The sequence below is a fragment of the Hemiscyllium ocellatum genome, chromosome 46 (genome assembly GCF_020745735.1).
Source record: "Hemiscyllium ocellatum isolate sHemOce1 chromosome 46, sHemOce1.pat.X.cur, whole genome shotgun sequence".
NCBI lineage: Eukaryota > Metazoa > Chordata > Chondrichthyes > Orectolobiformes > Hemiscylliidae > Hemiscyllium > Hemiscyllium ocellatum.
This window is the reverse complement of record NC_083446.1, coordinates 5,972,963-5,996,542: the sequence shown is the minus strand read 5'-3', so window position 1 is coordinate 5,996,542 and position 23,580 is coordinate 5,972,963. Positions and strand designations below refer to the sequence as shown.

The following is a 23,580-nucleotide window of genomic DNA, read 5'->3' as shown; positions in this document are numbered from 1 at the left end:
TAAAGCGTACAGAACTCCCCTGCGGGACTTGCATTCCCTTTTACGATTCCAATTTGTCAACCTTCAAGAATGAAAGCTGCCTACTGTACAAGGTACACTTAGCTGGGATCCCCAATAAAATACATACAAAGTCAAATCTTTTAAAACAATGAAACACCCAAAACCCCCATCCCGTCACCACCCTTCCACAGTGAGCAAACCTCCAATTTACTGAGGTTTTCACTACAAGGGAGCCACTGACCTGGACTCAGACGCCAGCACAAAGGCCGATCACTAACAACAGTCAACGACAATTCCAATGTCATCATAAACCAAATGCTTTCAGAAATTAACGTCTTTTTTTTGTAAAACTCAAAAAAAAACCCAAACCCCCTTCTGCTGAAGTTGCGCTTGATAAGAAAGCAATCTTTAAAACAAAATACTCAATCAAATGCCCATCGTAAGTCCCCAACTAAAACGTTGGCTAAGGTGCAAGATTCACAGTAAGCGAGACTGTCACATGTGGTTGGTAAGTGGTAGGTGGTGGCCTTTAAACAGCAGGCTCTCTCTGGGCTCCTTCCACACCCCCCTCTCAACACTGCACACGAGCTGTGAACCAACACTTCTGAGACACAACTGGGCAGCAAGTCCCTTTAGACAAAACCCATTCCCGTCACCTCGGGACCAGCAGCCAATGCTGGCCTCTTCAGTCATGCCAGGTATCCTAAACACCATTGGACCGATAGGAGAAGATGCAGAACATCACAGATCCAACAAGAGGGAGAGGTTGGATCTACAAACGATCAGGTAGGTCCCCAGGCTTGATGAAGGTGGTTACAGGTTTAATTTCATAGGCTTTCCAGAGTTTGGTCGGAGGGGCAACGGGCTCAGGACCACCCACCCAGACTGCCTGCCCCCACTCTCACAGGTCACCTGTTCCACTATCCCGTCACCACCCCCCGGCCACCTGCCCCCACTCTCACAGGTCACCCACTCCACTCCCCCCTCACTCCCCTGGCCGCCTTCCCCCACTCTCACAGGTCACCCACTCCACTCCCCCCTCACTCCCCCGGCCACTTGCTCCACTCTCACAGGTCACCTGCTCCACTCCCCCCTCACTCCCCTGGCCGCCTTCCCCCACTCTCACAGGTCACCCACTCCACTCCCCCCTCACTCCCCCGGCCACTTGCTCCACTCTCACAGGTCACCTGCTCCACTCCCCCCTCACTCCCCTGGCCGCCTTCCCCCACTCTCACAGGTCACCTGCTCCACTCCCCCCTCACTCCCCTGGCCGCCTTCCCCCACTCTCACAGGTCACCTGCTCCACTCCCCCCTCACTCCCCTGGCCGCCTTCCCCCACTCTCACAGGTTACCTGCTCCACTCCCCCCTCACTCCCCTGGCCGCCTTCCCCCACTCTCACAGGTCACCTGCTCCACTCCCCCCTCACCAACCCCTGGCCGCCTTCCCCCACTCTCACGGGTCACCTGCTCCACTCCCCCCTCACACCCCTGGCCGCCTGCCCCCACCCCGGCCGCCTGCCCCCACTCTCACAGGTCACCTGCTCCACTCTCCCGTCACCATCCCCCAGCCGCCTGTCCCCACTCTCACAGGTCACCTGCTCCACTCCCCCCTCACCCCCCTGGCCGCCTGTCCCCACTCTCACAGGTCACCTACTCCACTACCCCCTCACCCCCCCGGCCGCCTGTCCCCACTCTCACAGGTTACCTGCTCCACTCCCCCCTCACCCCCCCAGCCGCCTGTCCCCACTCTCACAGGTCACCTGCTCCACTCCCCCCTCACCCCCCTGGCCGCCTGCCCCCACTCTCACAGGTCACCTGCTCCACTCCCCCCTCACCCCCCCTGGCCGCCTGTCCCCACTCTCACAGGTTACCTGCTCCACTCCCCCCTCACCCCCCTGGCCGCCTGTCCCCACTCTCACAGGTCACCTACTCCACTACCCCCTCACTTGCCCGGCCGCCTACCCCCACACTCACAAGTCAGCTGCTCCACTCCCCCCTCACTCCCCCAGCAGCTAGCCTCCACCACAGGTCACCTGCTCCACTCCCCCGGCCGCCTGCCCCCACTCCCATCCCCCAGGCTTCTTAGTTTTCTGGAAGGGGTCAGGACAATTTTTTAAGATTCAAAATGGGTAAATATTTGAGAAGTCTGGTCTACTCTTGATCATCTGGAGGGACTTGGATTCAGTGCCCTTGCTCTCCTCACCTAGGCTACAGTTACAGGCAGGGGTAGTCATGGGCACAATTGTGATGTGCGAGGGCACAGGCATATATCATTCACTCACACTAACAAAACTGGCACCAAAGTAAGAAGCCAACAGAGTGCCTGGCAGACCCTTATAAACTCAGCAACAGTGTGCTTGCTACTCCAAGAGATCACTAACCACAGGAGACATTCACCCACGCAGCATGAGAGATAGGGGCCAAAACCCTGGGACCACACCTCCATTCCCCACCTCTGGGTTTGACCCTCCACAGTGCCAACAAACCAGAATCATTGACAAGGAGCTTTCAATCGGTCATGGACTAACCGTTTTCCCCTCCCCAGAAATGGGGCGGACTCTGGCCTCTCCTTTGCATGGAGCTCAGACCACCCCCCCACCAGGACGCACCAATATGGTGACACATCCGCTAACATTAAAGGCCAGCCACCTTGGCCATGCCAACAAGCTGCTAGAGAGAGAAAGGAAACATGAAGGGACCTGGTTAGATTTTAATCTGTGGCACAAAGAATGACCAATCCTCGACTCCAGTTCCACACTGTCTGAGGGATAAAGGTCTCCTGCAAGTTTTCTACAAAGCTTCTGGTCCAAGTGGATTCGCAATAGTAAGAGAGCTAGTGTCTATAGAATTGTGCTTAGTCTGAAGGGTTGGTAAGAACTGTCCCAGAGACTTGCAGCCGGTCACCTCACACGGTGTTATAGCTTCGAGGAGGTTCTGTCAGCCTTCAGGTGGAAGAAGATAGTGCAGGAGACCACCAGAGAGCGAGTTAGACCGTCACAGCTGGCATTAAAACAGCTACTGCCCCACATTGCCACACACCGCAGCCCAGCTGTATGGGACCCATGGCCTGCTGTGAGTGTGCTAACTGACTGACAATCCCAGGGAGGGAGGGAGGGAGGGACAGTTTAAAAGGTCTCTTCTTTAATAAAAAAGGTGAAATAAAGGAAGGAAACATAGAATGCCCACCTTGACCTAACTCAGGCTGTTCCACCTCGAACCTTGCTGGGCTCAACACATCTTGGGCACGAGGCCATTCGATCCACTCAGTGGTTGGATTGCAAGAGATGTAGGGTACACCTTGAGCTGGCCAAACTCTTCAGGACTCTTCCAGAACTTGGCTGTCTGGATGTGAGCGTCATCCCTTGAGCTAGAGCTGGCCGCCTCGTTAGCCATCAGTAAGACACTCCTCAACCTGTTCCCCAGCCACCCTCCTAAGCACCATGTCATCTTTAAAGACTGCTCGAAAGTGCCACACACAGGAAGATTTGAGAGATGGACAGAGAGAAAGCGAGAGAGAGAGAGAGGGAGAGCACATAAACCAGAGGGTCTACCACAGCTCAACGGTGCTTCCTCAGTTAGAACTGGTGGTCCAGTAGCGACTGCACTGCCGTGTTCTCTGGCTCCTCCTTTGGCTCCCATTCCTTCGATTCATGGCCCCCTCCTCTTGACAGTGGGATGGCATCCACGGGCACCTGTTCCAATCTCAGCGAAAAGGCATCCCCTTCAGGGACTTGACTGAGGTCGCATGGTGGATGACAAGGCACCTTGAGGAGAACAGAGAGGGCGAAAACAATGAACTCTGAATCGAATTATTACAATAAGAAATGCAGAGGCACTGGTGGAGGATGAACTGTGAACTGAAAGGATCCAAGTCGCACTAAAGGTTGAGCAGACGGGACGATCTCTTTCTGTAATAGACGGACCAGGAGCAGGAGTAGGGAATTCAGCCCCTTGAGCCTGGCTCTCCTATTTAACGTGATCATAGCTAAGGGAGCTGAAGAACGGTCTGATTGAGCTATTTAAAATTGCGAAGGTCCATCAGGTTAGGGGAACTCAGGGTCACTAATAAATCTAATTGGGAATACAGACACTTGGAGGAGGAACTTCAGGACAACCTGGTTGGGCAGGGGTAAACTCACTGTGGCTATACAGAGACGGAGTTAAAGGTACATCCGAGGGCAGAAAGAACAGAAGGAAATGCCAATAGGTGAAGGTGTAGGAGGTGTAGGAGGTGTGGGAGGTGTGGGAGGTGTGGGAGGTGTGGGAGGTGTGGGAGGTGTGGGAGGTGTGGGAGGTGTAGGAGGTGTGGGAGGTGTGGGAGGTGTGGGAGGTGTGGGAGGTGTGGGAGGTGTGGGAGGTGTGGGAGGTGTGGGAGGTGTGGGAGGTGTAGGAGGTGTAGGAGGTGTAGGAGGTGTAGGAGGTGTAGGAGGTGTGGGAGGTGTGGGAGGTGTGGGAGGTGTGGGAGGTGTGGGAGGTGTGGGAGGTGTAGGAGGTGTAGGAGGTGTAGGAGGTGTGGGAGGTGTGGGAGGTGTGGGAGGTGTGGGAGGTGTAGGAGGTGTGGGAGGTGTGGGAGGTGTGGGAGGTGTGGGAGGTGTAGGAGGTGTAGGAGGTGTAGGAGGTGTAGGAGGTGTGGGAGGTGTGGGAGGTGTGGGAGGTGTGGGAGGTGTGGGAGGTGTGGGAGGTGTAGGAGGTGTGGGAGGTGTGGGAGGTGTGGGAGGTGTGGGAGGTGTGGGAGGTGTAGGAGGTGTGGGAGGTGTGGGAGGTGTGGGAGGTGTGGGAGGTGTGGGAGGTGTGGGAGGTGTGGGAGGTGTGGGAGGTGTAGGAGGTGTGGGAGGTGTGGGAGGTGTGGGAGGTGTGGGAGGTGTGGGAGGTGTGGGAGGTGTGGGAGGTGTGGGAGGTGTGGGAGGTGTGGGAGGTGTGGGAGGTGTGGGAGGTGTGGGAGGTGTGGGAGGTGTAGGAGGTGTAGGAGGTGTAGGAGGTGTGGGAGGTGTGGGAGGTGTGGGAGGTGTGGGAGGTGTGGGAGGTGTGGGAGGTGTGGGAGGTGTGGGAGGTGTGGGAGGTGTGGGAGGTGTAGGAGGTGTAGGAGGTGTGGGAGGTGTGGGAGGTGTGGGAGGTGTGGGAGGTGTGGGAGGTGTGGGAGGTGTGGGAGGTGTGGGAGGTGTGGGAGGTGTGGGAGGTGTAGGAGGTGTGGGAGGTGTAGGAGGTGTGGGAGGTGTGGGAGGTGTGGGAGGTGTAGGAGGTGTAGGAGGTGTAGGAGGTGTAGGAGGTGTAGGAGGTGTAGGAGCAGGTGGGCTGATGGGCCGCTTTCTGCCGGGCTATCTTTAAACAGCGACTGGTGCTGAGTCAATTGTGAAACAGTGACGGATATTTTCAGGAATACAGAGTGCAGGCGGCTGTGTATTCAGAGATAGGTTGCGGGTCAACCATGATTCCACTAGAATGAGGTAGTTCAATCTCAAGTGGCTGAAAGGCCTCCCTCCCATCGATCCAGTCCCCTCTGTCAGCTGAGGATCAGTGGGTGCGAGACCCTCTCTGCAGACACACAATCCTTCCTGCTGCTCCCAGGACTGGTGGGACCCAATTCCTGCCACCGGGGTGGCTCAGTGCTGAGAGCAGCTACCTCATGGCACCAGGGATCCTGGTTCGGTTCCAGCCTTGGACAACTGCGTGGAGTTTGCACATGAGAACATAAAACAGTACAGCACAGGAATGGGCCCTTCAGCCCACCATGTTGTGCCAAACGTGACCCCAAGTTTAACTAATCCCTCCTGCCTGTTCTTGGTCCAGATCCCTCCATTCTTCATGTGCTTATCTAAAAGTCTCTCAAATGCCCTTATCGTATCTACCTCTGGCAGTGCATTCCAGACTCTTTCAAAAGAAAAGTTGCCCCTCACATCTCCTTTGACTTTTTCCCCCTCTCACCTTAAGTGCATGCTCCCCAGCATTAGACATTTCAACTCTGGGAAGAAGCTTCTAACCGTCAACTCTATCGATGCATCTCATAATTTTATAGATCTCTATCAAGTCTCCCCTCAGCCTCCGCTGCTCCAGAGAAAACAACCAGAGGTTTGCTGGCCTCTCCTTTTGCTCATACCCTCTAGTCCTGACAGCATCCTGGTAAACACCTCTGTACCCTTTCCAAAGCCTCCACATCCTTTCTGTAATGTCTGTGTGGGTTACCTCCGGGTGCTCCGGTATCCTCCCACAGTCCCAAGATGTGCAGGTTAGGGTGGATTGGCCATAGTGTTCAAGGATATGTAGGCTAGGCCATGGGAAACACTGGAGTTGCAGGGGAGGCTCTTTGGAGGGTCAGAGCGGACTCGATGGGCTGAATGGCTTGCCTCCACACCACAAGGATTCTACGATTCTAACCGTACCTGGGATCGTGGCAGGCTTCCTTTGGCTGGCGTCCCCACGGCACTGCCGTTGGACTGGGTCCCAGAACCGGTGTCCCAGTCGGCGCCTGGCAATCCGTTGACCCCTCTCCGGCCCGGCAAGCTCCACTTGCCGTGAGGCCCCTCGTAGGTGAAGTTGACGGAGGAGGTCAAGCCGGCGCGGTGGAGGACCCGGACCGGCCCGGATCCATCCAGCTGGGTGCCCGTTGGGAAGCGGTCTGCCTGAGACGTGGTGGACACCAGCGAGCTGTTGAACGAGAGCTGGCTGGAGGACAGCCTCTGACTGAGGAGCCCCTGGATGGAGGAAGTCCTTTGCAAGGAATGGCTGTTCTCCCGCCGAGGCTCCGACTGGGTTAAGAGCGAAAGCTGCAGTGGCTGCGGCCGAGTAGACCAGGCCAGTCCAGGCTGAGAGCTTGCATCACTTCCTGAGGGTGGGAAACACTTCCATTAGGTGCTGACATCCATCCAACAACAACAACCTGCATTCATTTAGCATCTCGCAAACACTCCAAAGGTGCTTCACAGGAACTAAATATGAAAGAGAAACCAAGTGCGCGCGACTGAAAACTTGCAAGGTTGGTGTCAGGAGCATCTTAGAAAGAGACAGAAAGAAAAAAAAAGACATGGAACTCGGGATCAGGCACAGCCCACGGATGATGGAGCGATGGGAGGCGCTGAGAGGCTGGAAATTGAGGAGGAGTGCAAAGATCTCGAGATGCTGGAGGCGGTTACAATGACAGGAAGGGGCAAGGCTCCAGAGGAAGTCAAGAACAAAACTGACCATTTCAAATTCGAGGCATTGCCGGTCTGGAAGCCAATAGGTTAAAGGGGTGGGAGTGAAAATGGGGAATGGTATGGGTGAGCTAATGGGTGGAGCTGAGGGTTGGGGTCGGGACAGCAGAGTTTTGGATAAACTGAATTTGAGGAGAGCTGGGGAAGATCCCAGCCAGGAGAGCAGCGAGACTGTGTTTAGTGAGACCAATCGTTTTCAGTTTGAAAGGTGAGGTGACACTAAATGAATCCTGGCAGAGGGGCTAGGAGCAGCTCACCTGACTGAGGCTGGCTTGTGGCAACAGGCCCCTGAGGGTTGACAGCTCCAACTCCACTCTGTGATGTGCTGCTGTGGATCACGTGTACTGTCGGGTTGTTGCTGATGGATGAAGAGCCCCCTCCGCAGTCGGAGTCCTCGATGTTGCCCCCGCTGTTGCAGCCTGCACCACATCCCTTCTGCAGCCTAGCAGGAACACACAAAGACACGAGTGGGAAGAGGGGTACGACAGAGCTGCACTCACTTTCTCTCCCTCGGCAGGGTCACCCCGAGACACAAGGAGTCAAAACCTGGACAGGTGTCCCTGTGGTTACCAACCTTCCCATTAAAAAATCCATAAAAACACTTGGAACATCTGATTAAACCTCTCCTGCAGCTTCCCTGATCTCAAAACAACAACTCCCAACTTCTCCAGTCCCTCTACTGTGGCACTTTTCTCTATATTTATTCACATAGGCATTGCTGGGAATTATTATCCAACCCTAATTGCCCAGGGGGGAGTTCAGAGTCACCTACACTGCCGTAGAGTCTGGAGTCACATGTAGGCCAGACCAGGTAAGGATGGCAGATTTTCCCTCCCTAAGGGACATTAGTGAAGCAGGTGGGATTTCCTGAAAATTGACAATAGTTTCATGGTCATCATTAGACTCATAATTCCAGATATTTTGTTGAACTCAATTCCACGTACTGCCAGGATAGATTCAAATCCTCTGGATGAATAGCCTGGCAGTAAATATCATCAGGACACAGTGAGGTCTGCAGCTGCTGGAGATCAGAGTTGAAAGTGTGTTGCTGGAAAAGCGCAGCAGGTCAGACAGCATCTGAGTAGCAGGAAAATCGACGTTTCAGGCCGGAGCTGATGAAGGGCTCCATCCCAAAATGTCGATTTTTCTGCCCCTCGGATGCTGCCTGACCTGCTGTGCTTTTCCAGCACCACTCTCTCAACAATCAGTATCACGAGGCCATCCCCTCCCATTCTCGCAAATCTCTCCTGCACCACCTCTTGGAAATCCTTTCTAAGATGTGGTGGTACCCCCTCCCCACAATATTCCAACTGGGACCAAGCCAGTTTAAGCACAATGCTTTTCTGTTCATTAAGCCCAGGCCTCCACGGTCCACATCAGAGGGTCGGGTCTTGTAGTCTTGTCTTTTCCTGTTAATCCAGCACCTTCACAACAGTTAGCGGATCACCTTGACAAACTTACTCTGCCTCATCACCGTTTCGGGTGGCAATTCCCGGATCGGAATGGTGCTACGTGAGCCGACAAATTAAGGCGGCACTAAGATCGGGATTGGCCTGAACGGCGTGCCCTGCGGATTCAGGGCCTCACCTCTCCCAGCTGGAGATGAACCAGCTGGAGATGTTCCTCAGGCTGACCGGCTCTCCCCAGATGCTGCGGAGCTGAGTGTGCTGGCCTGCGTACGAGGTGGTCAACGGTGAGACGTAGATGGGGTAGCCGATGGGCTGGTCGCACGATGAGTTGATCATGTTGCGCAGGGCCTGCTTGGCGTTCTGGATGCTGCCACGCTCTGGGTTCCGGTTGCGCAGGAACACCAGCTCCTGTTGTTGCCCTGACCACAGGCCGCGCACGCACTCCCGGTTCACCTGCAGCCGAGACAAACAAAACAGAGAGGAAATAAAAGGCAAGCAAGCTATCCGAATCTTTCCTGCATTGTCCATTTGATTATATCGTGAAGTGTATCCATGCAATGACCATGTTGAATGGCAGGACAGGCTCCATGGCCTACTCCCATTCCTCTCTCGCTTTGGAAAAGTGAAGCATAGCGATACGTGGACTCAAAAAGTTAACTTGAGGCAAAAGTGAGGCTTTTAATCCCTGAAAGTTACACAAAAAATGATTTGGTCAAACTTTAAGGGAAACAGAAGAGTTAGTGAAGAGAAAACTTTTCTGCTCACTGCATAGATTAGGACTAGGCCGCACTGACTAAAAAATAAGAGACTGGCCTTTGGGAACAAAGAGAAGAAACATCCTGGCACAAAGGTTTAGAACTCTCTTCTGCAAACAGTGACCAATGCGGGAACGAAGCCAGTTAAAATAAAAACTGAAGTTTTCATCAAATGGAGGAGGTGGGGTTAAATTTGGTTTTAGGTCACATGTCAGCTGAACGTGCTCCTCCTGACGCAAAGTTCTCAGAGTGCACTGGGAGCTGTGGACCACCCCCCCCCCCCATGCTGTGTAAGATGACATTACCCATTACCTTAATGACACGGAAACTCAGGTATCGCTTGTTGAGCATGATGATCTTGTACTCATCGCTGCCGTCGTCCATCACATGGCGCAGCGCCAGCAGTGACTGGGTGTTGGTAAGTATAGCATTACGCCAGGCTGGGTCACCCTCATGGGAGATCACCATCTTCTCGTCATTGTTGGTGATGGCATCGAAGAGCACGGCAGGGTCATCGTACTCATCGGGGGATGTGAAGTGATCCTGGGCGACAACAGTCATAGAGTCAGAGGACTGTACAACACGGAAACATTCCCTTCAGCCTAATTTGTCCAGAGATCCTAAATTAATAAGGGTGGCACGGTGGCTAGCACTGCTGCCTCACAGCGCCAGAGACCTGGGTTCAATTCCCTCCTCAGGCAACTGTCTGTGTGGAGTTTGCACATTCTCCCCATGTCTGCGTAGGTTTCCTCCGGGTGCTCCAGTTTCCTCCCACAGTCCAAAAATGTGCAGGTCAGGTGAATTGGCCAGGCTAAATTGCCCGTAGTGTTAGGTGAAGGGGTAAATGTAGGGGAATGTGTCTGGGTGGGTTGCTCTACGGTGGGTTGGTGTGGACTTGTTGGGCCGAACGGCCTGTTTCCACACTAAGTAATCTAATCTTAACCTAGTCCCATTTGCTAGCATTTGGCACATATCCCTCTAAACCCTTCCTATTCATGTCCCCATCCAGATGCCTTTTAAATGTTGTCATTGTACCAACCTCCACCACTTCCTCTGGCAGCTCATTCCATACACACACCACCCTCTACATGAAACAGTTGCCCCTTAGGTCCCTTTTATATTTTTCCCCTCTCACCTTAAACCTACGCCCTCGAGTTATGGAATCCCTTACCCTGGGGAAAAGACCTTGATTATTCACCATATCTAATTTTATAAATCTCTATAAAGGTCACCCCTCAGCGTCCGACGCTTCAGAGAAAACAGCCTCATACTGTTCAGCCTCTCCCTGTCGCTCAAACCCCTCCAACCCTGGCAACATCCTTGTAAATCTTTTCTGAACCCTTTCAAGTTTCACAACATCTTTCTTACAGCAAGGAGACCGGAATGGAATGCAGTATTCCAAAAGTGGCCTAACCGATGTCCTGTACAGCCGTAAGGTGACCTCCCAACTCCCATACTCAATGCATTGACCAATACAGGCAAGTGTACCAGAGGGGAGAGAAAAAAAAACAGCCAGTGCAAACCAGAACCACTGAGACTGGTCTGTGGCCCAGAGATGCCTAGACAGCACAGTCCTCTGCCCACCTGCACCCTGTTTGACAGTACCTAACACCCTCCATTGCTGCAGACCCACTCCATACCTGATGCAGCTTCAGAGACATCCGGACCCCGGGAGCCACTACTTTCTGCAGTAACTCCATGTCGACAAAGACCCACTCGTCCCGGGGGCAGGTGATCCGGAAATCACCTTTAAACAGGGCGTGCAGCCCATACAGGAATGGCTCCAGACTGCTGTGAGAGAAACAGACAGAGGGGGGGAAAGAGAGAGGAGGCAGGGGGAGGGCAGAGACACAATGGCACGGTAAGATTAATGTCAAAGATCCTTCAACACCTGTTTAGCATTCCCAGATTCCTGATGCTTGTGGTGGAATTCCCACTCGGATACATGAAATACCGTGAATCTAACCTCTCCTGGACCATATCCCAATTCATTCCGGCTCACCCTGACCTACCAACATTTCTCACACACCTTGAGCAGGGTGACCAACACAGGCCCCAACAAATACTTTGATATTAAAATTCATATCCCTTCTTCAAATCCCACTCATCCCCGTCCTATCTCTGTATCTACCTCAGAGTCCTACGCTCATCTGGGATCTCTGTGCAAGGGACCTGAAATGGGGGAATGTACAATCGCCCAATTCTCATTACTCCACCATAGGCAGCCCTTCATCTGCTAGGCCTCCCCCAAAAACCTCTCTCTCACTCTCCTCCTTGAAACCAGCCTCTTTAACCAAGCCTTTGGCTTCCTCGTTGGTCTGGAGCTTAGCTGACATTGGGCTGAAGGGAAACATAAATATCTGTGTAATCTGAGCTCATGGCAGATCAATAAAGCTGCAGTCCCACTGCAATGTTTGCTGACTGCACTGGACAGTCCGTACCAGAGTGGTCATGGAACCTCAGCATTCACCCATCCTCTGGACAAAGGGCCTCTGGCCCCAGACGTGGACTCGGGCTTTTCTGGCTTTGAGTATTCATTGTGTATTTACCGTGAGGCCCAACCTGACTGATCAACACTGAACTCAGCAGGTCAGCAAGAAGCACTCCTTCCATCCAACACCAACACTCGCCCTAAAACCGCTGTCACTGCATTCCATAACCACTGACACAATCCCCCCAGCTCACACCACCCCCTGCTCTGCTGAGCTGCGGACAGTGAGATGAAGGAGCCAGCGTATGCAGGCAAGGTGGTTGGGCCCTCTCCGCTCGCTCACTTACCTGGCTGACATGCTGTGGGAAGCTGTCCCCAGGGCTCTCCGGCCAAGGATGCAGAGTCCGAAACACAAGGTCACCAGGTGAGAGGTCCTGTCACTCTCCACAGACTTCATAAGATGGCGGTGGGCGGAAATTAGACAGAGAGGAAGATAGAGTTACATTAGGCAACTGAGTTGGACCAAGAACTCAGGACTGAATTTCACTTTGACAGTATCCAGCATTGTACCATTGAACATAACATCTGTCTGTGCTGGGACTGGGGTGACTGAGGGAAAGAACAGAAGAGGAGGTCAAACAAGTGACTGCTTTCAAGGTAACCAATTTGGGATGGTTGTGTAAAAAACACAACTCACAGCCCAGCACAAATACAAGTGCAACATCATTGCAGGAATGTGACTTTAAATACATCCACAAACCAACCGGGGTAATTATAGAAGGACAAAACAATGAACAGAATCCTAATGGGAGGGATCTCAGAATCCCAGGCCTAAAGGACGAAGTACAAAGGACAGTTTACATTGAATTTTATTCCCTCAAGTGTAGACAATTAAGGAAAGATCTTTTCAAGGTTTTTGAGACAAAGAGAAGACAGAGAAAATACTCTTTCTGGTTGGAGCAGGCATCAGTCTTCATTATAAAGGCTATCACTAACATCCCAGAAATAGCTGTAAAACAGGAAATTGGAGATGAGGAGGAATTCAAGAGAATTACGAACCCCTGGGAAATGGTACAGAGTAAGGGCAAACTGACAAGTGCGCAGGCCCTGATGGGCTTCATCCCAGGGTCTTAAAAGGAATAGTGAGTGAGATAGCTGATGCTGTGGCTTTCAGTTTCCAAAACTCCCTTTACCCGGGATGGTTCCTTTAGACTTAGCGAACGTAGAACATAGTGAGTGTAACAGCTCTATTCTGAAAAGGATGGGAGACAGAAAGGAGGACACTACAGGCCAATTTGCTCAACATCTCTAACAGGGAGGATGTTAGGAACTATTATTAAACACATTCACACATGGAAAAGTTCACAGTAGAGACCACATGATTTTGCGAAAGGGAAACCATTTTGAACCAATTTGTCGGAATTCTTGTCGGAATTGTGGTCAAAAGAGGGATCTGATGTGTTCAGATTTCCAGAAGGCATTTGATAAGGTGCCACAAAGGGTACTGTAGAAAAATCGAGGCTTATGCTGTTTGACAACATCTTGGGTGGATAGACAATTGGCAGCTTAATGCCAGAGAGTAGGCATGACAGTTGGCAAGATGTTCCGAGTGGCGGGCCTCCAGAGTCAGTGCTGTGGCATCAACTTTTACAATTTAGATAAATGACTTCGATGAAAGGAGTAAAAGTTTAAGTCACATTTACCGATGTCAGAACGACAGGTAGAAAGGCAAGTTGTGAGGAGAACATAGTGAGACAACAGAGAGATATAGTTAGGTTAACCGAGTGGGCAAAAATGTGGAAGTGGAATATAATGTAAGAAAATCTATAATTGTCCATCAAGAATAAAAAGGAAGTATCTGAATGATGAGAGACTGGAGAAAAGCAGAAGGAGTGGAGTGTCTGAGTGGGAAGGTACAGCAAGTAATTAGGAAAACTAATGGAATGGAGGGAAATGAATATACAAGCAGGGAGGTTATTCCTCAGAGATTGGTGAGATCACATCGAGAGTATTGTATACAGTATCGGTCACCCTGTTTAAGGAAGGATACAAATGCATTGGAAGAAGAAGTACAGAGAAGGTTCACTAGACCAACACCCCAAGCATGCGGTTCAGTACAGAAAGAGACCATTCGGCCCATCGAGTGAAACCAACCTTCCGAACAGGAACCCACCCAGACCCCTACCATATCCGTATAAACCCATATTTCCTATGGCTAACCCACCTAACCTGCACATCCCTTGGCACTGTGGGACAATTTAGCACGGCCAATCCACCCTAACCTGCACATCCCTGGGCACTATGGGACAATTTAGCACGGCCAATCCACCCTAACCTGCACATCCCTGGGCACTATGGGACAATTTAGCACGGCCAATCCACCCTAACCTGCACATCCCTGGGCACTATGGGACAATTTAGCACGGCCAATCCACCCTAACCTGCACATCTTTGGACTGCGGGAGGAAACCGGAGCACCTGAAGGAAACCCAGGCAGATACGGGCGGAACTCTACAGAGACCCTTGGGTCCCTGGCACTGTGAGGCAGCAGTGCTAACCACTGAGCCACTGTACTGCCCTGACAGGTTTGCAAGCAGTGCAGGTAGATCACAGTAAGCAAGGACATAGTGAGAGAGAGTGTATAGGGTGCTTAGAGTGGGGCATTCAGATTGTAGGTTTTTCTTAAGTAAAGGTAGCAACCTCAGTTGTAATATTAAACAACTGGTGAAGCATTAGTTGCCATTGTAGAGGACAGATCCAAACCTTAACCACTCTGTGCGTCAAAGTGCTCCCGGATTTCACTCCTGATTAATTTTGAGAATCAGCGCCCTGGTCTGAGGCTCCGCTACTTATGGGAATAGTTTCTGTTTCCAGTTCCAGTTCCAGTTAATATCTTGAAAACTTTGATCAATTCTCCCCTCAACTAAGTTCCAGGAAACACAGCTCTAGTTCATATACTCTCTCCTCTGAATTAAATTCTCAGAGAGCTGGTATCAATCTGGTAAGGTGACACTGCACTCTCTCCAAGGCTAATATCGCCTTTGAGCTGAGGGGCTCAGTGGTTCCACTTTTCAGCAGTCCAGAATATTTTACCCAGAGAGCAAAGAATGTGGAACTTGCAACCACAGGAAGTGCTTGAGGCAGTTAGCTACATTAAAGAGGAAGTGAAAAATGCAAAGGCTGTGTTGTTTGCACGAACCATGCACATCAACAAATAGTCACTAGGCAGTCACTAGCCTGTTTCGTGCTGTAAACCCAACGTATTACTTTAATAGGATGAGGTTGGACATTAAGGGACATGGAACCAAGCCAGGTAAAACAGAGTCAAGATAGAAAGGACTGATTAAGGATAGTTATATTACGTTTGTAGGAGGGAAGTCATGTCTCACAAACTTCACAGCATTCCTACAGTGTGGTGACAGGTCATAGGGCCCAATGCGTCCACTACACTCCTAGGAAGAGCATGCCACCCAGATCCACCCACCTACCCTATCCCTATAACCCTGCATTTCCCATGGCTAACCCAGCCAGCCTGCACATCCCTGGACACTACAGAGAAATTGAACATGGTCAATCCACCCTAACCTGCACATCCTTGGACTGACTAAGATGTGAACTGATTGAGTTTTGATTGAGAATAGGATCAAGGTTTGTGAGAAGGTAACGAGAAAGATTGATGAGGGTAGAGTGATAGACATTGCTTACATGTACTTTAGTAAAGCCTTGGACAACAAGCTGTGGATTAATTAGTGAAGTCAGATTACATGGGATTCGGGGAAAGCTTGCCAGCTGGATACAAAATTGGCTCCAAGGTAGGAAACAGAGGGTGGTGGTGGAGGCCTGTGACCAGCAGGTGATCCACAGGGATTGGCAGTGGGTCCACGTTTGTTGGTCACTTACATAAACGATTTGGATGAGAATTTAGGAGACGTGGTTAGTAAGTTGGCGAATGACACCAAAATTGGTGGGATAGTGGACAATTAAGGTGGTGATCTAAGATTACAAAGAGATCTTGATCAATTGGGTCAATGGGCCGAGGGGTGGCAGATGGAGTTTAATTTGGACAAATGCGAAATACTGCAATTTAGTAAAACAAACCAGGGCGGGACTTTTCAATTAATGGTAGGTCCCTGGGTATTGTTGGAGAAGAGAGACCAAGGGGTTCAGGTACCTAATTCTTTGAAATTTGCCTCACATAAAGACTGGGTGGTTAAGGCAGTGTTTGGCACACTTGCCTTCATTGCTCAGACCTTTGAGTAGAAGAGTTGAGAGGTCCTGTACATGAATAGGAAAGGTCCAGAGAGAAATGGGCCAATTGCAAGCAGGTGAGACTAGTTTAGCTTGGGATTATGGTTGGCACGGACTGGTTGGACTGAAGGGTCTATTGCCATGCTGCATGACTCTACTTCTTCCACAGTGTAACTGAATGGTGGAGTAAGTGGGAGGGACTGAATGGCCTCCTGCTGCATCTCGCAAAAGACAGAGTGGAGAAGGAGGCTCCTTATGCCTTTGTGCCCATGTTGTTGCTGTGGCCCACCTTGTCCCGCCGACTGGCACAGTACTGGATCCAGTCAAGGTAGACGTTGCAGAAGGAGGCCAGGGAGATGCCTTGCATGCGGTGGTCGTAGTCGTCATCAATGTTGTGGTTGAAGGTGGGATCGCTGTCAGCATAGCTGGGGCTGGAGCACGGATGGAGCACCTCCTGGATCGCATCATTGTTCACCCATTCCTCCAACTTCGGAGAGCGGATCACGTAATAGATAATACTCTGTCAGAGAGAGGAACCAGCAGAGACAAGAGGGTGGGGTAAGTGGGAGGGATGGAGTGGGGAAGACATGGGAGAGAGGGATGGAGAGGTTGGGGAAGAGGAGGTGGGGAACAGGGCTCAGAGGGTGGAACAGATTTGAGAATGGGGAAGGAGAGAGAGAGAGAGAGAGAGAGAGAGAGAGAGAGAGAGAGAGAGAGAGAGAGAGAGAGAGAGAGAGAGTGTGTGGGGGAGAAAAAGAGAAAAGCGAGTTAGGACCACATGACAAACATTAATGTCTCTGCCACCTCAAAGTTACCCATTGCTGTGTTGTACTCACACAGTAGGGGGGCTCCCACTCCAAAGAAGTCAGGCTGCAATCCAGGCTGATATTTCCAGTGTAAGTACTAAGGCAAAGCTGCACTGCTGGATTCACAGTCTTTCAGACCAACTCAGCTGTGTCCCTTCAGATGGATGTAAAAGACCCCTTCAGATATTGTACCTGTCCTTGGGAGTGCTCGATGGGCCATTATAGAGGAAATTTTACAAGTATACATGTAAGTCGGAGTGTAGGCCACGGAATAAAATCATGACAGATCAGATTACTCCTTATTCCCACCTACCTCCGATCAACTTTCACCCCTCGCTGACCAAGAATCCATTTAATGTGCCTGAAAAATATTCAAGGAGTCCATTTCCACCACCCTTTCAGGATGAGAATCTCAAAGACTTCGAAAAAAATATTCTTGCCTATCTTAAATGGGTGACTCTTGCTTGTGAAAGGGTAATCCCTCATTCTAAATTCTCCCATGAGAGGAAGCAATCTCTTCACAGCCATTCAGTCAGCAACTCTCGTGATGTTATGTATTTCAATAAAGTTAACTCTTACTTCCTAACGTTTATTCATAAAGCAGCCTGTCCATTCCAGATATAAGTCAAGTAAATCTTCTCTGAACGGCTTCAACTCAGTGACATCCTTCCTTTAATAAGATGACCACTATCATTGTATAGTGTATTGCAGTAGTCTCACTAATGCCTTGTATAATTGAAGTATGACTCTATAATCTCCAAGCTTTCACACCTAATCTGTAACTAACCTGGTTCTGTCCCTGTCCTGGAAGTATCTGATGGGGACAGTGCAGAGGGAGCTTTACTTGCTATTTAAAATAGAGAAAATATCAATTCTGCACCTAATATATGTGACACCTTACCATGTTCAGCGAATGTGTTTCATTCTGCGACTGGGTATCTGACATAGGAGTGTGACCCAAGCACAGGGAAACAAATAAGCTGTTTACAAACCAGCATAGCATCAACATCCCCAACAGCAAGCTCCACACAAGAATTCCAATGGATAGATACTTTCACGCAATCAGTTGGAGGTACACTGTGTACTTGGGCTTTTTGAACGTTAAGCTAAAGGGAAGCTTGAGGTTAATAAAATCTATTGTAACTCTATTATTTCAGTGCAGCTCTTGGGTGAGAGTCCAATCTGTGTACAGGAGCCTGAGGGGGGGTCTGGTTCTCTGCGGCAGCATGTTAGGACCCCTGATTAAACCAAGCAGCCCAGTACCTTGACATAGTACGTGATGAGGATCTTGCGGAGGTCGAACACTTGCAGCATGGAAGCTGCGTTGTTGTCGCTGATGCTGTAGCCCTCCAGGACATACTTGGTGGCTGCGACCTCCCAGGCTAGCCAGCGCTGTCCAAAGGCAGCGTTGAATGACAGCATGTGGGGCAGGTGGCCAGGCTCACAGCAGCAGCAGCCCTCGTCTTCTTCCACTCCCTCAGTAATGGCCTCCACCTCCCGCTGCTGGCAATAGGTACCTGTTGGAATGGGGTGGGGGAGACACACACACACACATCAAAAGAGGGCGATCGGTGAGAAATCTGGTGGGAGGGAATGGGTGTTTGGGGAGGGAGTTAAGTTCCAATACTGTCTGGTGAGCCATAAAGCAGACGTTGACTGTAAACACCAGCAGCAGGGAAGGAGGGCAATTTTTAACACAAGCAGTCACTGTGTGAAGTACCTCGGAACTCCAGGCCTCGCAGCTGAAAGGTGACAATCCCATTGCCTATCTCGATCAGGTGAACCAGTGCGTTTAGGTAGTCCGAGGCCAGGATGAAGCAGTCGCCCATGGCGTAGTTGCCCCAACGGCCCAGGAGCAAGTCCCCACACAGGCTGTGCTGCAGCGAGCGCGTTAGGTGCTCGTAGAAGATAGAGTTGAGATTATTGTCGTCCGCTCCTGAAATGCAAGTATTTTCAGATAAACCACTCATTCGCTTCCTCCCCTTTCCACCTCCCAAGGGGGGGATGTGGAAGACATTCTCTCCCTCCTTGTAACCCAGGTAGCGAGGTGCTGGATCACAGGGCTGAGGATGGGAGAGTTTGCTATCCCCTGCCCTCCCTTACGTTTGCGGGATAATGGGAACAGCTTCTGTCCTTTGTCCAAAAGCCACCTTAACCTCCAGGCCACAATTCCAAACAGACAAAACGAGCAGCTGAGACTGTCCTATGGAGCCTGTCCAGACCAAGATGGAACTCAGTGACTGAACACTCCTCCTACAGCCATAGAATCGCCTGGGAAAGGGCACAGGATTGGAGAGGGGGCAATAAAAATGTCAGGCAGTGAAACCCAGTCCAGGAAGTGAAGGAGAATCAAACAAAGGCCGGTGAAACTGGGACGGGGTCAACCTGCAGGTTGGTCGGGCCTGGGAGGACAGCACACATCGGTCAAACCCCTCAAAACAAAAATTTAAAAAAGCAGGAAATCAGAATACAACCACAAAGCGCTCCCTCACCCACGACCCCCACAGCCCTACCGAGTTAAGCAAAGGGTACCTGGGTTCCTGTCCAGTTGCGTGGCCAGCCGAGTGTTCGAGTGGTCAACCCGCTTGGTGCTGGAGGGAAGGAGACAAAGAGAGAAGCAAGTCATGGCCATGGGATATAATGCAGACATGACCCAATGAATGACCCAAAGAACTTGACAGAGGACTTGAAGCACCCTTGAAAGGTAAACCGTAGAGGCAGCCTTGCAGATCGGGTGAACTGCAGCATGCTACAGAGTTACACAAGTGTGATGCCAAACCCAGCTGTCAGAGGACACATCACCTTCTGAAATCTAACCCAGGTCCTGACTGCAGGACAGAACCAGGGTGATCTCACCCCCCTGACTCTCACCGTCGCTGCTTCTGCACAGGACAGAGTGCTCCTTCACTACACTCCCCGAACCACGAACAAGTGATTTCACAAAGCGAAGCTTAAGATGGTGGAGATCCTTACTTGTAATCTCGTTCCCAAAACTTCACCGGCCTGGCGTAGGAGGTGATGAACACAGCACTGCCAAGGAGTGGGTTCAAAGGGGTGGAGACAAAGGCCGAGAGCACAGCTTGGACAAACAGCATTGCAGAGTCTGCACGTTGTATCTGGTTAAGGAAAGGACATGACTGGATAGCCATATACCAGCCCAGCGCTGACAGGAGGCAGCTCTCAATGGTGTCAGCATTGAGTCATTAACATACCCAAACTTCCTTCTGTCTGCGAAAGTTTACAGGCGTCTGTACATCCTTGCTTTCTTCTCTCTGCCCTTTCATGGGATGAGGGTATCAGTGCCAAGGCCAGCAATTTGTTGCCAATCCCTAGTCGCCCCTTGATTTGCCAGGGCCATTTCAGAGGGAAACCTCATCGCTGTGCGCCTGGAGTTGCATGGAGGCCAGACTGGGCAGGGATGACAGATTTCCTCCCCTCAGGGACAGGAGTTGAACCTGATGGGTTTTGTGACAATTGGTAATAGTTTATAACACCAAAGACGAGCTTTGGATCCTTGATTCAACAGCTTCATTTTTGAATTCCATCAGCAGAGGCATTGGGATTGAACACACCCACCCAGAGCCTCCATCTCGGAGTTGCTAGCCAACCAACACGACCACCAAAACCCCTTCTCCAAAGTCTGTTTTCTCCCCCCCCCCACCGCTAAAAGATCGCATCTTAATTGAAAACCGTTTTCACAAAGCCCCGAAGCTAGAGGGAGAGGAAAAGGATACGTGGCACGGCGAATGGCTGGGCGAAGGCATGGAACGCTGAGCCCCATGTGATCTGCCAGGGGGCGATGTAGGTCAGCACAAAACGTAACTTGTACAGCAGGTCCCAGAGCTGGACGCAAGGAAATCAGAGTCAGCATCCACATATACAGTGCAGCAGAACACACAGAGAATCTCCTTCTTTACAACAGTTACCAGGTTTGTTCATGAGTCCTGTAGGGAATTATCTTCCAGAGGGCAGTTATTAAACAAGGTAGAAGGAAACATGGGTTATAGCCAGAATACAGCTCCTCCTGCACGTTCTCATGACAGATGCCCAGAACAACCCCCGTACGTGTTATCCATATCACCCGCACAACAATGTGTTAACTAACAGGAAAGACAAGCAGAGACAGGCAGCTGATTGATTGGTTTTACAGCAGATTCACAGGTCCTGGACCTACTTCTGCAGGATCGTTTGGGAAGGGAATCAGGAAGTCAAATTCCTCCTGGAGTAACACAGTAAATTGGGTTTGAGGGACGTGCTCTCGTTACTGAGGCACAGTGTTCGTGGACAGGGGAGCGTGGCAAACAGGAAATTCTCCACATAGTGAAAGGTAGGGTTTGTAGAGTCATCCACCACTTCCTCATTCCATACACGCATTACTCTCTGCATGAAAACATTGGCCCTCAGGATCCTTTTATGTTAAGCTTATATCGTCTAATTTTGGACTCCCCCACCCCAGAGAAAAGACCTTGACTGTTTGCTCTATCCATGCCCCCCCATGATTTTATAAGCCTTTATAAGGTCACCCCTCAGCCTCCGACGCTCCAGGGAAAACAGCCCCAGCCTATTACTTTTGCTCAAACCCTCCAACCCTGGCAACATCCTTGTAAAACTTTGCTGAATCCTTTCAAGTTTCACAACATTGTTCCCACAGCAGGGAGACCAGAACTGAATGCAGTATTCTAAAAGTGGCCTAACCAATGTCCTGTACAGCCGCAACATGACAGATGCCCAGAACAGCTCCCGTACTTGTTATACATATCACCCGCATGACAATGTGCTAACTAACAGGAAAGACAAGTGGAGACAGGCAGCTGATTGATTGGTTTTACAGCAGCCTGGACCTACTTCTGCAGGATCGTTTGGGAAGGGAATCAGGAAGTCAAATTACTCCTGGAGGAGCACAGTAAATCCATCCATCCATCGTGTTCTTCCCCCTCTCACATAGCCTCTTTTCATGTCTCTTGGCAGCCTCCTCACAACCCTCAGTTCCACCCAGTTTTGTGTCACCTGGAAGCATACCCTTTCATCGCCGTACCCAAATCACCAATAAGATGGGGAATAACTGGGGCCTCCAAGCGCTAACCCTTCCCGGGTCCAAGGCCTTGAAATCCACCCTAAAGGTGGGACCCAGATCTGGACGCAACATTCCAGCCTAACCAGGGGTTAAAATAGGTTTTGCTTTACCCCTTCGCTTTTTTACCCTGTGCCTCTACTCACCAAGTTGAGGATTCTGAATGCCTCGGTCCCTTAGCTAACAATGCAATAATGCCCTCGGTCCAGCCCCGTGAAAATCGTCCGGACTGCAGATTGAAACAACCCGCCAGGTGTAGGGCAATCCAGTTCACCCACGGTCTCTCCCCAGATCCCAGCAAGTTTAACAACCCCGTTTCTACCCTTTCAAAGCCGACGCTCTAACAGGGTAGACGGGGAATCAGAGATTTGCCACAGAAGGTGACAGCCCGGGGCTGACAGGTCTGTCTTCTTACTTGCCTTGCTGCAGATGACAGACATGAAGTAGTAGTCGAGCAGAAAGGTCTCGGAGAAGTGGCTGTAGTCGAAGCGGAAGAAGAGGACGGTGAAGCTCAGGGTGACGTACTGATGGCAAGGGCAGCAGAAGGAGGAGCGAAGGAGCTTCATCCCGGCCACCGTTATAAAGAGCGGGTCGCTGCTGAAACAGGGAGAGAGAGCAGAGGGCGTGGTGGTCACAAACATCATCTGCAATCTTGAACAAGACCAAGACGAGGGGAGGGGGCGAGGTGGGCATTGAGAGTCAGAAAGGGAACGCACCCTTGAGAGGTCAGCACTGCTGGAGAGCAGCACGACATGACAAGAACAGAACTCCCACTCTGTCACTCCCTTCGCCACTTCAGGGTGTCATGGGGCACTGTACAGCCAGCGATGGGAGGGCACTGCTGCATACACGGAAGCCAAGTTAGGCAGAGCAAGATCCCACAATGTGACATCACCAAATGATCTCTTTTACTCTGTCCAACTATGCCACTTGAGGAATAAATGCCAGGAAAACTAATCAATCTCAGACAACTAAGGACAGATGGGACCCGGTTCCTCTTCCAGCCGCTCTGGAAGGGTGGACAGATGCCTCGGATTAATATCTCACCTGGAAAACTGCAATTTCTGACAGCCCCCTGCCCTCAAGTGGGTGGGTGTCATCAGTTTGAACTACACACCAAATCTGGAGTGGGACGCCCTTAACTTCCCAAGTAAAACCAAGAGACAGATTGCTGCCCACAATGCCAATGGGGTACAAGATGTGAGACTTTGGGAAATGGTTCACAGACTGTGTCAGGCGCCTTGTGGGACTATCATGGGAGGGAAGCCCAGGTCTCCAAAGATGGGAACCCTGGGTCACTCTCCTCCTCCGAACTGCACCAGGAGCTGCCAACTAACGTTCTCTTCTGTTAAACCCTTGCCGGGCTCCGTTACTCACTATTTTCCCAGCTTGTGACGGCTGCTGACTGCACTGGCATCGGTGGTGAGGGCGCTGAGGATGACTGCTGGGTAGATGAAGTACTTCTCCATGCACTGGAGCCAGGCATAGACTTTCTCAAACCACATTAGCTGGGCTGCATCTGACAGAGGGGAGAGAAGCAGTGAGGCGGAAAAGCACTGGGTAAAACAAACCTGACACATCCTCCCCCCATACCAACACTGAACATTCTCAAATTCACGCTGATGTTCGGCACTCGACTATCACAGGCTCCCCACGTGGCCTGACCATCCCAC

The 23,580-nt window shown here is 51.1% G+C and overlaps 1 protein-coding gene across 4 annotated transcripts in view; it reads right to left on the bottom strand.

Annotated features, from left to right (window-relative positions):
• Positions 1-2,022: 2,022 nt before the first annotated feature.
• LOC132836354 (pecanex-like protein 3) overlaps positions 2,023-23,580 on the bottom strand; it is a 66,932-nt gene continuing 45,374 nt past the window's right edge. For 2 of the 4 annotated variants that reach the window (XM_060855822.1, XM_060855825.1), the window contains exons 21-35: positions 23,285-23,426; positions 22,327-22,504; positions 20,571-20,679; positions 19,810-19,939; positions 19,369-19,427; positions 18,557-18,772; positions 18,100-18,353; positions 16,320-16,550; positions 12,130-12,233; positions 10,992-11,142; positions 9,664-9,894; positions 8,775-9,049; positions 7,445-7,629; positions 6,378-6,820; positions 2,023-3,764 (exon numbers count right to left, since the gene is read on the bottom strand). In XM_060855822.1, the coding sequence (XP_060711805.1) occupies positions 3,576-3,764; positions 6,378-6,820; positions 7,445-7,629; positions 8,775-9,049; positions 9,664-9,894; positions 10,992-11,142; positions 12,130-12,233; positions 16,320-16,550; positions 18,100-18,353; positions 18,557-18,772; positions 19,369-19,427; positions 19,810-19,939; positions 20,571-20,679; positions 22,327-22,504; positions 23,285-23,426 (2,897 nt within the window). In that variant the 3' untranslated portion in view covers positions 2,023-3,575. The remainder of the gene's footprint in view (positions 3,765-6,377; positions 6,821-7,444; positions 7,630-8,774; positions 9,050-9,663; positions 9,895-10,991; positions 11,143-12,129; positions 12,234-16,319; positions 16,551-18,099; positions 18,354-18,556; positions 18,773-19,368; positions 19,428-19,809; positions 19,940-20,570; positions 20,680-22,326; positions 22,505-23,284; positions 23,427-23,580) is intronic. The other 2 variants (XM_060855823.1, XM_060855824.1) reach the window with 2 other exon arrangements.